This window comes from Platalea leucorodia (assembly GCF_965183815.1).
Source record: "Platalea leucorodia genome assembly, chromosome: 2".
Lineage (NCBI taxonomy): Eukaryota > Metazoa > Chordata > Aves > Pelecaniformes > Threskiornithidae > Platalea > Platalea leucorodia.
The window spans coordinates 71,200,501-71,218,056 of NC_138824.1; the positions used below are offsets into that span (position 1 = coordinate 71,200,501).

At 43.6% G+C, this 17,556-nt stretch overlaps 1 protein-coding gene across 1 annotated transcript in view; it reads left to right on the top strand.

The window, feature by feature from the left end:
- The window catches only part of AFF3 (ALF transcription elongation factor 3), a gene marked incomplete at both ends in the record, with an annotated part of 329,270 nt that overhangs the window by 232,460 nt on the left and 79,254 nt on the right, over positions 1-17,556 (top strand). The window contains one exon of the mRNA XM_082337877.1: positions 3,188-3,239. Coding sequence (XP_082194003.1) covers positions 3,188-3,239 — 52 coding nt within the window. The remainder of the gene's footprint in view (positions 1-3,187; positions 3,240-17,556) is intronic.

A 17,556-nucleotide genomic window follows, 5' to 3' on the forward strand; every position in this document is an offset into this window, starting at 1 on the left:
ATAGCTATAGATAGATAGGCTGTGTTGAAAAGGCTGTGTTTGTATATGAGCTTGTATGTGTTTGTCTGTCCGTCTTTGTACGAGTTTGCCAGAATATGTAAAGAAATTCCATCCTGAGCAGGGGTTGATTTAAACATGATCTGAAGTGCTCTGCTAACATAGGGTGTACCAAAGCTCATTCTGTGCTGAATCTGTGCCAAAGTGCTTTTCAGATAAATTACAAATTAATGTAATGCCTCTTGTGAGCTTAAAGTATTTCTCTTCTCTTCTGTTCTCCCCTCTCTTCAAGTGGGGTCTGCTGGTCCAGTTGCAGACTTTTTCTTTTAACTGTCGTCGTTGTCATGGTGGAAATGAGTTTTTGAGAAGTGTTCCCCAAAAGCATCCAGACTCAAAATTGATCTAGCTTCCTTAAGATGCTTACTGCAAACTGGCGTCCCTATAACACAAATACCTCCTCCTCCCTCAGGGTGTGCTTCAGCCTGGGCTGTGAGAGATGCTTGGTGTCCAAGGAGCCTCGCTCTCCAGCACTGCTGGCAGGCGAAGCTGACATCGCTGGTGACAGCGTGTCCTGCTCTGCCTTGTAGCTTCGTAGGTCGGGGCTGAGGGCCTCACCTGACAGTGAAAGCAGTCTGGGAACCAGTGAAGACTTTTAGGCATGGAAGTTATACCTGTACAGCTCCTGCCTTTACAAAGTAGACCTCTACACTGGCAAGCTGTCTTAACCTGATACATCCTTGTGACAAATACATGGATCAGGCAGGCCAGATCCCACTCTAGGGAAAAAAAGCAAGCAAGCAAGCAAGCATTTTATGAATACCTGTTTTGTCCTATCCCCAGTGTTAGGAGATTGTTTGTACGCTGACGGTAGCTCCGAAAGGGGCCGCGAGCCCCAGGCAGGCAGTGCTTTTCTTGGAGAGCAGCGCTTCTGAAATGAGAAACAGACAGGGAAAATAAAGACGGGCTAAAACATACAAGCAAGGAGAGGCTGATGGGCCAGCGCTGCAATTTCTTGTTCCTTTTGTATGGATGGTTCCTGCTTGCACTCCTGGTGCCTGACCTTAGCTCCACTCACACTTCCACACAACGTGAAGGCTTCAAAGCATCGTAGCTGCTTCTAATCACAGACTCACAATGAGTTATGTTGATACAAAAAGCCAGGACACTAATAAATACATAGAGCTACCTAGAACGGTTCATTATACACTTTTGATTTTCCAACTTCCATTTAGGAGAAGAGCTAAATTGCTAAATCTTAAATAATGTACTTAACTACCATCTCACTAGCAGAAATTCACATACTCAAACTCAAGGGAGAGCAGGCAGTGACACCCTAGGTGCTCCGCTTTTCACACAATAAGCACATCTCTCTCTGGTTAAATCACTATCAGTGCAGATTTCATCACATTTAATTACATAGTGCCCAATCCCAGAGCTGAGCTTTCTATTTTCAAGCAGTATTTTCTCAGGGATGCCCTAAACAGATCTGACTAAAAAAAGGAGCAATTATAAGATTGTTTGGATCCCCGTAAGTGGCGGGATCCAAAGCCAATGTGGATCTAGCAATGTTCACAGGAAGCTTTGCCTCTCTGACATATTTTAGCTCCTAGGAGCTATATCCCATGTCATTCGTACATGTCCCATTTGCCCAGTTCTCAGAAGGGCTTGTTAGGTTGGCCGGTGGCTGCATTGATACGGCCACCAGAGTTTTTGCTGACTCAGGAAATGGCAGAACCAGCTTTTTCCTGCCTGTGGACATATTTCTGGATAAAACACGCGCAAGTCTTGCTGTGAGATTGTCAAGTCCCTCTAACTCAATGGGTGTCCTATATATTTGCGGTGTCTGCATTGCAATGAGATTTTGCTGAATTTGATATGTTGGTTTTATAGAGGAAAAATCTTGGCACAAGTAGAAGGAAATGTGGGAAAAAAGCAAGACAAGAGTCTTTAAGAGATGAACTAGTGGGAGTTTCTGCTCTGACCCCCGATCCTGTTCTTATACACCTACGTTCCCCGAAAGGTGCCGCGGGGAAATAGGGAAGCAGCTGTGACGGCAGCAACAGGCAGGGACTGTACGTATAGCGAGAAGCTGAGGGGAGGGTGGTTAGGCTCGGTGCTCTTTTAAGACACGGCACACCATGTCGCCCATGTAAGAGTCACGCTTTTCAGGCACGCTCTTGGAAGATCTAGGCACAAGTACAAGGAGGTGGTTTGAAATTACTACGTATGTCTTCTTGAGATATTTACACTCCGGGGACCACCCACATCACAGGATGTGTTTGAATTGCTCACCAAGCTTTCTTCTGGAGTCAAGACAAAATTACTGATTCTCTTTTCCCAGAATGCAAGAAAAATTAGCAACTTTCTGAATTATTATTATTATTATTATTATTATTACTATTACAGACGCATTTTTTAAAAATAGGTCCCATTTTTTAAGACCTTTCAAGCACTGAGGGAAATCTTTGCACCTTTTCAACTCCTTTAACTGCTGGTTACTTAACCCTAGCTTTTAAAAAAAATGCATGGAGGTAAAAACAAACTCCTCTTCTTTGTGAGCCAGTTTAAGCAAGTTGAGGAAAGGATATGGGAAGGCAGGATGAAATCCCCATTAGAAAAGCTGCATTATTTTCTACGTTTATATGACAGTGAAATCCTTGTGGCTACTCTTGTGCACTGAGACAATATATTTTAGTTTTAATTGTTTCAGTCAATGTCAATTTTACATCAAACATGCAATAAAGTAAAAATGGCCTTTGGGAAACATCACTGAATCTTATTTTGTGCTGCAGTACTGCCAGTGTAAATATCTACTTCTGTTTTGTAAGCTCAAAGCCAAATGGAGCAAGATTTTCCTTTCAGAGAGACTACTGACCTGTCAGCATCAAAAATATTATTTTTAGCATATAAAAATTGTTTGTCAGTTATTTTAATAACAAGAATCTTTGCAAAATCCATTATTATTCTAGTAAACATTTTCCCTTAGGCAGTAATAGTAGGAAATGAATTAAGAAGTTAGTTGATAGCAACTGGATAAGAAAAAATTATAAAGTGTCACATCTACAGAGTTACTGGGATAGAATATATTTTCTTTCTATTTAAATTATTAAATGTTTACAGTAGCTTAGAGAAAACATGAGATCTAGAGCATTTTAGTAAATTATAATTTATTCTACTGTTTGCTTTCCAGGATGCTAGAAGATGACCTCAAGTTAAGCAGCGACGAAGAAGAGACTGACCAGGTAAGAACCAGACAACTAACATGTCACTTGTAGCATGTTTCATGTCGAGACTGAGCTACTGCAAATATTTTCCTAATGCTGTTTCAAAACATACATAAAGGTTATCAAAATACACGGCAGTACTGTAACTGAAGTAACAGATGTTGCTGCTCGGAGCCAGCCCACGTGTGCTAACTGCTGGATTGGTGGGGAACAGTCTGCAGTGCTCTTGATTTATTACCTTGATGTGACCCAGAAGGTTTTTGTATCAGTCTCCTCTGATTTGATTTTGTTTGGTTTTAAAGAGCAGCCAAGGAGGGGAGAAACAGGAATTCTGGATTAAGGGTTCGGGCCAAACCTTGCAATCATGAGCTGGCCCCAGGGATTAGCCTCTGGGCTGCTTACCTCTTACCTGCCTAGAGCCCTTCTGGCATCCCCCCAGCTCTTGCCTCTCCTCTGAGCGTTTTTGGTCCTGTCTCTGTGTGGCCCATGTGTGCTAAGAAAGCTAAGGACAGCTGAGAGAAAGCCTTGGCTGTGCATTTGGTTCACTCCATAACACAGCAATTAGGGCACTTGCCTGGGTTTTAACGACCCCTAACTACCTGATTGGGAGCAGATACATCAGCCACAGTTTTCCATGTGTCAGGAGAGCTGAGTTTTGTTGGCAGGGGGAGGTGTCTCCCTATTTTTCCTTAAAACATTGCTATGTTTTGTCTAAATAATTAAGTACTCACTAGAATAGGGCTGGATCTTGACTTTCCCATGGCCAGCCGAGTGCCTCGTTGCCAAGCGGTGGTATGCCACGCTCTCTCCTTCTCAGTATACTGACATGGGTGATATGGTTGGGGATGAGAGGGCAAGAGCCAATTCCCTTCCTTCTTGCACGAAAATGCATGTCCTGTGCCTTCACCGGAGCATGAGGGCAGTACTATCCCTGGTGGCATCTCACAGATGGATCCAGACCTGGATATAACATGGACTTCAAATGTGATTATTTCAGTCAAGGGTAACTGGAGCTATCTAGACTTCTGAAATTCAGGATCTTAGACAAATAATTCTAGCTATGTAGGCATGAAGCTCTGCCAGGGTTTTCTTTAACTCTTGTTATTAGAAATCTCTATTTTACAACATATTCCAAACAACAGGTAAATCAAAACCTTTTAATATTTATACTAGACCATTATTTCACCTATTTTGAGCAAAGCTTCTTGGTGTTAAGAAGATTCAGCACATAGATTCAATTATTTACATATTTATACAATTTCGTTTTGTTTAATGTCTTTCATCCTGCAACACTTCACATTTAATTACTCTTCCTGCTTGTCTAGATAGTTTAAAATACAGCGCATCGACAGCATAGGGCAAAGTAAAGTGAGGGACAGAAGGGATGTCTGAAGAATAACAATAGCACACCAAGATGCCGTTGGTGCTTGCAGCGAGGGGCTGGGTGGTAGGGGAGGGGGGAGCCAGTGGTCAGGAGAGATGGCTTGTCCTTCGGGTAGGAAGGGAGACGGGATCCTGCGTAATGGATGCCAGTGTGGAACAGACTGGCAGAGCCAGAGAGCTGAAATTCTGGTTTGCTTCCTAGCAAGCAGAAAAGGACATGTGAAAGTGTTTATCATGCAGGAGATAAGAGAACGTTGGTAGGTTTAGGCGGAGAAGGGATCATGGAAAAGTACTGCCGTTTGGGTGTGCACACATGGTACCTTCAGTTTAGCGCTACCACTTACAATTATTAACATCTTTCGTGCACTTGGATGCTCAGTATTATGTATGCTACGCAAGGTCTTCGTTTAGTAACCAGAGCTGTAAGGTACGCCTGATACAGCCTCGGTCTTTCACCTCGGTGCTCGAACAAGCTCCGCAGAGCCAGGACAGAGTTTGCCACCCACGCAGCAAAGAGCAGAGCTGAGATCCCAGTACTCACTTCTATTCGTCACGGGCCCTAGGGTGAGCAACCTTTGGCAATTACTTTGTGACTTGGTCCCCTTTCCTAGTCACATTTTTTTCTAACTTGACTGTACAGATAAAAATCTCCTGGAGACCCAGGCTGGCTCCTGCTATACAAAATGCTTTGCAGAACCTCAGCTGAGACCTGCAGGTTTGCTTAATGAACAATCCTAAATAAATATGCCTGCTGGATAAATTAAACACTACGTTTCCATCTACCTAGCAGGAAATAGGCCCAAAAAAAGAGTAACACAGACCCCCTCTGCCAATAAATGCCCAGATTACAACATGGATCTGTGTCTAAATGTCGTGGAAGAACCCATTTTCTTTTACTTCCTAATTCCGAGGCTCTTTAATCTCAGATCTCCTCCTGAGCTTGGGAACAGGAAAGAAAGAAATCAAAGATGAAGGGACAGGAGCAGTACATGAGCGATTCCCAGATATTCCTTACACAATTAATTAACCTCTGAGCATCCAGACTCATTTAAGCAGTCCAATTTCTTAAAGAGCTGAAGGTGAGCTGCACAAGAACTGGGAAGCTTTTCATTTTGCTCATTTCTAAACAGGGAAGTTTAGGGGAACGACTTTGAAAACTTTGGAGGAGCTTTTGTGTTTGTGTCTGAAATTGCCAAGCAGCGAACAGAAAGTTTCCGAAGCAGTGCAAAGGGGGACAGGTGCTCCCGCACTCCCGGGGCTGGAGTTTGGAGGGCTATGACTGACCCAGGGAATGTCAGCCATGGATGAGGGAGGCCAAATGCAAGACAGAGACAAGATTAAGAGCTTCGGGACCAGCAGTGGGCAAGGCATTCCCAACCCTTCCCTCTGAGTCAGCAATTAAGGTAGTGAGATTCACAGACCCAGGAGAGGCGAAAGAGGCTGGGTTTGAGCTGAGTGTGTGCGCGCCCACAGTAATTACATTATCCACACATATTAGTCTCTTAATTTTAATTACATAAATGTATTTTTCCTCTTTAATGAGCATAGTTTATCCATTTAAACTGATCGTTTTAATTTTACAGGCAGTGATCATAGGATCTAATATGCAGAGGGAAAATTTCCTGTTGGCATATTTTACATCACACAGATTGAAGAAAATATACTTTTTAATCCCCAATCAATATCTGAAGAGCATGCAATTAACAGATACCAAGGTAGTTAACATAAATCTGCAAGTTAAAGAGCCAATTCATTTTGATTTATAACACATAGAGTAATAATTTCATCATCATCTCTCCCAGAAAGCATCTGAAGCTTTGTAGCATGAAGATGTCAAAATTGTACTTAAGATTGTTCAGAGTACTGAATTGTAGTGGTTATTGCCTTTTGGTTCCTTGAAGTGTGGCATAGCACATGAAACAGTCCCATTATAATACACTGCTCTTCTCCGTAGAGGTCACTGGATAACTTAAATCAGTCTTGGGTGAAATATTAAGAGGAGATTGTCAATTGTAATATGAACAATTCTCTTTTTTTCCCCTACTTGTCCTTTCACAGTATGAAAATTTTGTAAGAGAAAGTAGTTCCTTTAAGGGGAAAAAGATCCCTGGCATCATTTGTGCAATTCATGTCAATCAATAGCCAAATAAATTAACTGACTGGTACGCATACATGGAATAATAATCTAACATATTTTTGCTACCCAAGTCTGCTTCCTTGTATGCATTTTTTCTGCGCGGGATCAGGTTGGTTGCCGCTGAAGTTTTGTGGCTGTGAAAATTTATTACCCACAGAGTCAATCTGCATTCTGGCTGCCAAGTCTGAATAAATAGAGTCATTGTGCTTGTCTGGAATATGTAACCAAAGTTCATCCAGTCAGCTTGACTTTCACATCCCATGGGATTCATAAAAGCCAACACCCTGGTATGTGCTCTTGATTCCTGCCAAAATTTTGTAAAATTGTATAAACAGAAGTTGAAGAAGCAATCAGAACACACTCCCAGGGACATGGCTCCGCACTCCAGCCCCTGCTGCATCGCTAAAGGAGAGACCGAACTTTAGTACTTTTTTTTTTTTTTTAAAGAATCGTATGACTATCCCCCTAAATGCGCACACCCTCTGCACACAGTGTACAGGGAGGCAGTGAACAATCCTCTCGGGTTCATTAATTTTGCTCATGTGCCCTGTACCAAAGGAAGAGGGAAGGCAGCATTTGCCTGCAAGTGGCTGCCCTCCTTAAGAAGGGACGGGGACAGGCTGGCCCTGCAGGGTCTGAGCGGTGTGAGCGAAACCGGCCCCTCCACAAGCAAGCCAACACAAACAGAAAGCCACGTCCCTTCACAGGAGACCTCAGGGGAAGAGCAGCCTCAAGAAAGTTCACCAGGAACAGCTTCAGCGCGGTAAAATAAAAGTTTCGGCAGCCTGCTCTGGCTTGCCACCCGGAGCCCCACAGGGCGATGGCAGCCCACCCAGCCTGGCGCCCTCCCGGGGGTCCCGGGGATGCCCCCCCACCCACGGTGGCCTGGGGACAACCAGGGTGGGCTGCTGGCCCTGGGGTACCCATCCATGCTCCAGCATCACACTGGCCATAGCTGAGCTGGAAAACTTGATGCTACTTCGAGTTACACCTGCAGCTCCGGTGGGGACACACTATGTTTTCTGTCTGTCACATAGGCGCTGAGGGATGCCAGGGCTCAGCGCTGGAAATGCGTCTTTCTGGCAGGACTGCCTGCAGCGTAGGCATTTAGGACCAGCCAAATCCGTCCTGTCATTGCAACAGGACAAAAGTCCATCTACGTGGTCAATGGCAATCAGTATGGTCTGTCCCTATGTAAATTCCATTAGGAAATTATTTATTTTTTTAAGTCATAAAATCATGTTTCATTTCTTTAATGGTAGCCAGAAACAAATGAGAAAGAATGTATGTAAAGACAGTCTTTTTAATAATGTGTAGGACCTTTCCGTCTCACTTCTGGATATGGACTAACAATCAACAAAAAGATAAAAATTATCCTGAAATGTACGGTCATGCGTCCACCTTCTTCCAGAAGGAATAATTTTTAGTTGAGTCTTTATAAGCACTACCTCTGCATATGAAATGTAATATTCCAGCTAATTTGAAGCCATCTGTAATGAATTTTGAAACAAATTGAAAAAGGGGCAAAGCAGCTACAAGTTTTCTTTCCATAAGACCTCCTCTGTTAGGAAGGCGCTTTCTGAAGTCGAAGATCAGCTGAGCAGAGCGCAGTCAGGTACATCTAGAGAAAAGAGTTATATTGGGCAAATTATAACACGCCACTGCATATCCCTGTTCATCATTAGAATTATTTTTAGGCAGTGCTAATTGCGTTCGCATATGCCATGTCCGAATATTTTAACCACATTAAGTCATTTTAGTGTTATGCTCCCTTTTATTCACCTCTTCATCAGCGCAATACTTGATGCTTGATCAGAAGGGAAAATGAGTGAAAAAGGAGATGAGAACACTCAGCCCTAGAAAGAAAAGCACAGAGCCTGCATCATCGCTGCAAATGAATTTCTCTCTCAAAAAATGCCCTGATAAACTTGGGAAAAAAAAATATCTTTCTGATGAGAAGTTTCTCACTCCACCGAGCACAGGAAACTTATTTTATGAAGTCTGGCCACGTGCAAGTCTGACTGCAACCAAAACTGCACAAAGCAGAGATAAGCAAAAGTGGAAAAATTAAGTTTTGGGTTAAGGCATGGTTGGAACCTCAGGTGGTTTTGTACTTAATCCAAATGCTCTGCTCAGCCCTCTGTCACTATAACGTGAGTGCGTTTTTAGATAGGAGGAATAGCCACTGTAACAGCCTTACTTAACTTGGGTAAGTCCATTATTTCCTGTGTATTAGAGAAGAAATCCTTTTGGTATCCAACTTAACTAAAATCCAGAGTAAGTTTTAAGCCAGCTGAGCCAAGCTTTTTTTGTGGTTTGCCAGCTCTGATTTTAAAATCTCTGTGACATCTAAATTTGCACTTCCACAAGGCATGACAAGAAGACCAAGATTGCCTCACTGAAACTGTCAGATGAAACTAAGAGCTCAGTCTTGTCCTGCCAAACTTGGCTCACATCACTGCCTATCTTACAAAATCAGATTCAATGTCTGTCATGCACTGGCAGGCAGGATCAAGCTCTAAATTTGAATGCCACCACCATGAATAACAGTGAAAAAGGTTAGAGATCAGCTTGGCTCTTGGACGCGCACAAAATGTGGGGACATTCAAACACGGCACTCTGATCTCCATGTTCCTCAGTAGCAAACCTCTAAAAATAGACTGGAACATAAACTTAAACTACAAGGGCATCTTCCTTGTTTCTTCATGTGGATGCCGTGACTAAGCTAAGTTTTAGCTCTATTAAATCTCCAAAGCCTGCCCTTTTCCACTGGTATCACCTTTCTCCAAGTCTAACAGTTTCTCTGCATCTGCTGTAACTTCTTTAACCCCATCATCTCAAAATCTTTGGTTAGTTTTTTTTCCCTTTGTGAACTGGAATTACTGTACGAATGTCTGTTTTGACTGGCATGGGAACATATCCCGATGCAATCAATTCAGCAGTGTCAGCTAATTTGGGGCGTAAAGAAGGATTAAGCCCCACATCTCCAGGCTGGCTTTCCCTTGTCCCTGTCTCTCGTGAGCCCTTCAGCCCACGCGCTGCTCCTCCTGCCACAGAGAGCCCTCGCTGAAGCCAGCCACTGGGCCTGAGCCTTCGCCCCACTCAAGCGTGGCCACAAAACGTCTGTTTGCCTTCAGGCAAATTCATTCCAGCGTGCCTGTAAGAGAACAGTTAAGTAACCAGCAGTCACAAATAATTTAGAGTACAAATTAGTGTTGTTCGTAATATTGCAGCTATTACAAGCTGTAAGAGGAGAACATACCCCCAACACATTTAGGAGCTTGAAGGGCACATGCTAGCTTATCCCGCTCCGTTATTTTTATGTCACTGTACCCGTCTATCCTTCTCAACTTGTGCGTTTTTAGTATCAGCCCAGGTTTTCCCTGTGCAAGGGAAGCAGAAGGCAGTGAGGAACGCTGTAGAGACTCCGCTTGTCTCTCTCTCACACGTGTGTCCGTGCACATGCTCATGCACACACACCGACCCAGCCTCCCAGCCTCTCTAGGAGCTGCCTGTTGCTCTTTGCAAGGCAGAAGGCCAAGCTCACTTTGCTCCCCTTGGCCATTCAGCTCAGGCTGGGGTGGTGTCAGCATGAGGCGCTGTGTGAAGGAGATGTGGTGCACAGAGACGGACGACAGCAGAAGCAGAGAAAGAGGCAGCTGAGAGCATGTCAGAAAACAAAAGGAACATAAAAAGGAACAGGGATTAAGGGAATAAAAAAGAAATGAATGAAGAAAAGAAATTGGGAAAAAAAAGGACATTATAAAGGGAGTAGCAGCTATTTTAGAACATGACGAGAAATAAGCAGAAAGAGCCAGCAGACAGTCCATCAAAACTAGAATTTAAGAAAAAGGGACTGGGGAGCCATTGCTACAATTTCTTCTGCACCTAGGATGAAATCTCTCTCCTCTGAACTCAGCAGGAGTTTAGCCACTGATTTCAATCAACTTAGGATGTTGTCCCCCACCTTCTTTTTCATTTCCTAGCACAATCCAAGCAGATACTTGGGTAGTAGCAAATGCATCGTAGTCGATTGACATAGCACCTCCCTGGGCAGAGTTACCACCATTATGGGAATTCAGGCTCATGTTTACCCTATTTTCACGTACATGGGCTTTTAGAAAAATTCAACTTTAATTTCTGAGCTTTCGGGGTTCCCTGTATATCTTGTAAAGCCTGTGGCACAACACTGACATTTTTTGTCTGCGATATCCTAAGTGTAAGCAGCACTTCAACCAAGTTACCTTTTCCTGGATAAGGAGACTACTTCTGTGGAGACAGAGGAGGTTTTCCAAGGTGACTGCTGTTCCACTTGCAGTAACTGAGACCTTCCTCCAGTGTCATTGAAAATTAACCATTTTATTAATGTAAAGTAGCAAGGACTTTCCTTCTGCTCATCTCCACTGAAAAAGATTAATTCATCTGCATTGAAACCCTGTGTGGTTGTTGGGGCCAGACTGCAGGAGAAATGTGAACAGATACAGGACAGAAGACTCAACATTTACAGATATATAAAACTCTCTGTATGGTTAATACCCATGCTGATTATACAGTAATTTGGAGATCCAAATCACTTAACAAGTATTAACTACTTAATACAATGCCCCTGAGAGGTATTTAGGTAGAGCTAAGCAAGAATTATTATCTCAGTAGAATTGACAAGGAGACCGAGACTGAGATGTGGCTTGTTTGAAGCCACATGGCAAGTCAGCTGCAAAGCCAGGATTAGCGTTTGTGTCTTTCACTCCCAGGTGCCATGTTCAAGCCACTAGACTGTGCTGCCCCTGAAGATTAATAAGGATTAATGGGCAAAGCAGAGGAGAAAGAACAATGTACGCCAGAAATATAATAATAAAACTCCAGGGTGAAAAATGAATACCGAGGTGTTGAAAGGCCTGGAGAAATCATGAAATCCAGAAAGGGTTTTATAGTTTCTTAAAAGATGTGGCTCTGATGATAACCAACTCCAAAAGGGGAAGGAAGTGAGACCCTTTTAAGTCTTACAGCCTGTAAATCTTAAATAAATATCAACTGGACAGTGAAAAATCACATTCACACATTTATATTGCAAATTTACAGAGAAACACTCAAGCTGCAGTTTACAAGTGATTTTAAATCCCTCAGAAATCAACACTGGAAAACAATCCTCAAACAAAGCCCCTAGGAACAGCAAGGAGTACAGAATAATGCAGTGAGAGAAGGCACATTAGGAATCACTTATGATAAATCTATTGACCTGAGCTCCTCGGGCAACTTCTTGTGGCCACAAGACACTCACGGGCATTTAAACAGGGCAAGTCTGTAGGTGCAAGAGGGTTTCATTACCTCTGTCTTGAGCCCTGATGAGAGCATCATTGCAACACTCTGCAGCTCTGCACTCTTCAAGAATGCCGAAAACTGAAGAGGGTTTCAAGACGAGGGAGAGGATGCTTAACACCTTTGGAAAACATGCCTTGGAGTGAAAGACGTCTGCACAATAAAATGAGCTTGTCTAAAGCAGGGCTGGTGGCTGGCTTGATCACAGTCTATAAACACCTGCTGAGGGAGCAGAGCTGTGAGGCTGGAAGGCAGCTCCATCTCACAAGCAAACGTATAACTTCCAGCGCAAGAAGGTGCCTATAAACAGAGTTGGACTAAACTCACATCTTAACACAGAAGGTGAAAAATCATGTGTGTGGTTGGACTGAGGAGGGTTCACCATAAGAGGATTATCCAGAAGTTTTCCTCTAGGTCCACAACAGCTTCCAGATCTGAAGCAGAAAAAAAGCTTTGGAGAGTCCTGTGGCCCAAGTTATGGCATGCCGTCAGGTTGTGCCCTTCACAAAATTTTCTTCCTGGCCTCACTAGTTTAGGAATAAACTGCTTTTAAGCTAAAAACAAACAAAACCTTAGGAAATTAAAACAGAATCAACATAGAAGACATATGAAGAGTGAAACGTGAAAGAAGACAGATATAAAAGTATTTGTTCCAGTCTGGTTCCCAAATGGCAGTATATAGTAATGACATCTTTCCTTAACCCTGGCTTGGAAAAAGTGCATCTACAGCTCACTAACTGCAGTCCAATACAGGGTGACATCCAGCAGTCTGGGTGGTTGCTAATATGGGAGATGCTCACTTAGAGCATAAATGGTTCGTTGCACAGTTCCAGGCCAACACCTACTACCCGAGGAAGACAAACAAGATGCTCTGGAAGCAATGCAATTTACTCATGCACAGGTAGTACATATTGTTACACTGTCACCAAAGAAATGGTTCAAATTCTCACCTTGTGTACACCTGCACCATCTCAGTGAAGTCTCTGGTATAACTGGTGTAACTCCATACAGTTGCTGTAACTGAGCTCTCTCACAATAATAGTGATTAATCCACAGGACAGGAAAAATGGAAAACAAAATGTCTGAATCAGCCAACAGTCAATTTATTGGCTTTTATTCACCAAAGCGTGCCATGGGTGAGGTATAGGAAAAGGTATCCACAGTCAGCCTGCAGTGCCTCCAAGACACTCTTCCAAGCCCAGTAGAACATTCTGCAGTAGTTCTCATTTGCTTCCTATCCAAAAATGCCTGCAAGCCCAGCAGTTTATGAAGCAATTCCAATCCAACCAGATTAAAAAAGAAAAGGGGAAAAAAAAAAAAAAAAAGAAAGGAGGGATTTCTGGGGACCACTCTTAACACTCCTGTATCTCCAGCTCTATAGCTGTATTCAACCCGTTCTGCTCACTGCTCAGTCCCAATTACAATGAAAGTATTTAATTTCCTCTTTGATTTCCCTTCAACAACAGATTGCAACTTGTGACACTTCAAGTAATTTTGGTAGCTCATTTAACACACACTGAAACCTGAATATCTGCTGATTATGTTCCCAAGCTCTGGCTCATTGCAATAAAGGATGGAGAAAGGAGATGCAATCTCTGGAGACTGAGAACCTGAACATGATTACTGCTGGCTGAAAACTTGTTTTGTCCCAGTAGTCTTGGGGTACAGCTAGAATCTTTCATGAATGATTAATGAACTATAGGCAGATCAATGAAACTCTGCCCTAAATGTATCTATAACCAACTCAGGTCGGGGACAAAGAAGTCTAACCAGCCAGTATCCTGTAATTTACAACTCTTGATGTGGTGAAAAGGAGTCATTCATCTCATTTACTGTGGCTGGTTTCTCAAGCCCAAGTACCTGAGTCACCTAAGTGATTATTTTTTTCCCTTCCCTGCTTCCTACTCAGCATTAAAGTTATTATGTGGTGGGTTGGCCTCCAATATCCGTGTTCATATGGAGGAGGGCCTTCCTCCATCAGTAACCCCACTGATTCCAAGAACTGAAAATTCATGTGCGGTGAACACATCAAAGTATAACTCAACCACTTATCAAGAGAATATTAAGCTTCTCATAAAGCACTTTTTAGTGGTAAGCCTTGGAGATCTTTACATTCTGTCAGCAACATCAAACTTCAAAATTATTTCTTATCCCTAATTTCTATAACCAGCATAGTCGCTTACTTCCAGGAATAATAAAGACTGTAGAACATACTCTCATCTTTCTTGATGGATGATGAGTTTGCCTCAGTAAAGTTGTTAACGATGTAAAATAAAATGCAAATTAAATAGCACAATCAAAATCAAGCTATTAAAAAAATAGTCATGCAGGCAGTATATGATACTAAGTACCACCCCTTTGCTTACATTGTTACACAGATAATACCAGCATATTAGAAACATAATAAATCACAGAAAGCTGTTTCTCTAGCAGGGAGTTTCTCAAACTATGGGTCATGACCCTCCATGGGGATTCATGAATGATTTTGAATGGGGTCACAAAAAAACTGTTAGCGAGAAGCAAGGGCAGATATTTCCCCCTAAGTTGAGCAGCCCAATCCTCTAGCAGGGGAACAAGAGAGCAGACTGTAATTAGTGGCTGCAAGTATTTATACTTGCTAGGGAACTGCTAACTACTTTTAATTACAACAGCTCACTTTCTCCAGGAGAGGGGAGCAATATAGGCTAGAATTAAAATTGCTGGATAGTTGCTAACTGCCTTTCATTGCAGGCAGTAGATCTGCTTCTCCAGGGAGGAAGAATAAACTTGCGACTGGATCTTATTCCCCCATCATTTAGAAACGGGGCCATTACCAACTCAGGGGGTCACACAAATATGCAATCAAACACAGTTGTATTTTCAAACCGTGTGAGGAAGAAATCAATAGTCTCATTTATAGGATATGCGACCACCAAGCAAAGAGTGAGGTGCCCCATGCAATCTGCATTGCATCCTGGTGAAGAAGGACGTTTATTAAGGTGAGAAGCTAATTAAAAAACTAGAGTGATCTCACTGAAAAGCACTTGTACATTCCTCTCTGCTGCCCTGCTTGTCATCTGAACCCACTTTCTTGCCCAGAACGGATCACCTTTTCAAAGCTGTCAAAAACTGGATGTACCAAGATGGAAACTGAAGGTTGGCACTTGAAGCTGCAGTCCCACACCACATGGCCTGGCTTTGTTAGCACTGATGAGAGTCCTCTCCTCTTCCCTTCTGAGGGCAGCTTTCATCGAGACCGGAAGAGAAAGTATCCAGCTCTTCTGCCTCTGTCAAAATTAGGGATTTTAGGGAAATACAAGAGTGATATGCACTCCGCATCCCCATGTTAGGGGCTTTTAGTGTCACCAAAGTCCACGTTTGCTTTCTTGAGGTCTCTGTAAGGTACACGAGGCCTGTGGCTACAGAGCAGCCTGTCTCCTTCAGTGCCCTCTGGCTATTGCAGCCACCACGTGCCTCGCTCCAGGAGTGCTCTGCAGCTCCCCAGAAGGGAGTGAGAGCGATGTCAAGTGTAAGCAACCTCACCGGCAGACATGCCCTTATCTCAGCAGCGAGGGTCTCCGCTGCACGCTGCCCCCACCCTCCCATTCCCATTCTCACACTGCACCCTGCGATGTGACACCCTCTCCCTGGGGAAGCAGCTCAGAGAAGAGATCCAGTTTGCAAATAACCTGGGGAAAAAGAAAAAAAGATGGAAAAGTGTTTTTCAGCTGGATCAGTTTTCCGACCTGTTGCATTGCACAACCACACGAGCACCTGTGGTGGCTTCAGCCAAGAATGGGAAACATTAAAAGTGGATTAAACAGCACTGCCACGTAGTGGCTGCTTGTGAGGGAAAGACTAGCCCTGGCTGCTGGGGGGAGGGAAGAAGGAGAGGCGACCTAAATAGTGTCTACACAACTTGGCCATGGAAAAGGGCTCTGATTGATAGTAAGAAGCAGCTCCTGAGTTTTGCAGGCAAAGGCATAACACAGCTCAGGGGTCAGCATCGAAGCTGGGCAACTTGAAACTCGAAATGGACACAGCTTCCTGCTAGTGATGGTGATTAGATGTGGGAGGAGATAAACTTGCATTGGCTCAGAGCATTAAAGAAGAGATTAAGCCATAAGACCTATATTTTGGGTCTCTCCTGCATTTGTGTACAAGAAGTGGGATGAAATTGTCATAATGAGCCCCTTGCAGAGGAAAGAGTAAAAATGGTGCCAGCCCACTGAACTGGAGAGTAGCTGCTCTCATTGAGGCCTGCCTTGTACCCAGTGGCCTGGATGGCGTGGAAAGGGTTGTATCAAAAGTGTGTGCAAATAGGATAACCTACTGGAGACAGTGAAAAATACCAGACCCCCCATCTTTCCTAACACTAAAACCAGCATGTTCATGCCCTGGACACACTCCCACTCCCACTGCAGAAAGTCAATGCTAAGGAAAAACCCCTCCTGCAAGCCACGCCAGCCACAAGGGATGCGGCATAGCCCTTGTCTCCTGACAATTTGGTATGTGATACACAGTGAACTACTTCTCCCCAGGGAACCCAGGAGGCCCAAGTTATTCCAGAAAGTTCCCTGAGCAGAAATCCTGCTTCCAAAATCAAGTAGAAACCCTTCCCAAAGCATTTCTGCACTCCTGTCAGATCTGCAGGGATCCACTCGGGATCTTTTCACACCTTCCTGTGAAATGCTCCATAACTGCATGTTTTATCAAGTTTGTCTTTGCAGCCTGCCAGCAACATTTTGACTAGCCAGAAAGGTTAGTCCTCCATCCTTTCTGGTGCTGAGCAGGATGCCTGCAAGCCACGCGGCTTCTTCAGGGGTAGGGAGGCAGCCCCCAGCAGCCTGAGAAGCCAGAGAGAATGGTTTCAAAAACATATTTATTGATAACTGCAAAGAGAAAATCAACGTTTAATTCCCTACCCCTTGACTCTCCGTACTGCTTAGATTTGTGTCCCTTCTGTGCCAGGTGAGGCAAAGCCTGGACAGGTACGGCTGGGAAGGGGACGCTCTGGGCAGCTCCAAGTAGAATAGAGGCTTTAAAGTAGATTTTCAAAACATTATGGATTTCATCTTTGCTTAGCAGCTGGTTACTGTGCCGAAGCCATGAATCACACTACTTGAAGTGATTGGAGGGGAAAGAATAATAATAATAAAGTGGCAAACTAGCTCAGGGATAGGCTTGTGAGTCCTATTAAACTTGAGAGGCTACGATTTCTATTCCCAGAACTGCTGGTTAACACAAGAACAAGCACCATGCTTCCCCACCCCATCCAAAGAGTTGTACTAGGCAAAAACTGAGGAGCAAACCAGCAACAGGTCAATCCTGTACTGTGTAGTCAAAAGTTGCCAGCAGATTAACATGGCAGCGCTCATGAAAAGTCTGCAGCAGCTCTGGCAAGCTTTGCAAAATTTATAATTATAGCTACGGGCTTCATCGCAAAAGGAACCAAATATGTGATGTTTGTTTCTGTGGAAGAATGGGAGGAGACTAATGGTAAAGGAGAGGGAGTGGGAG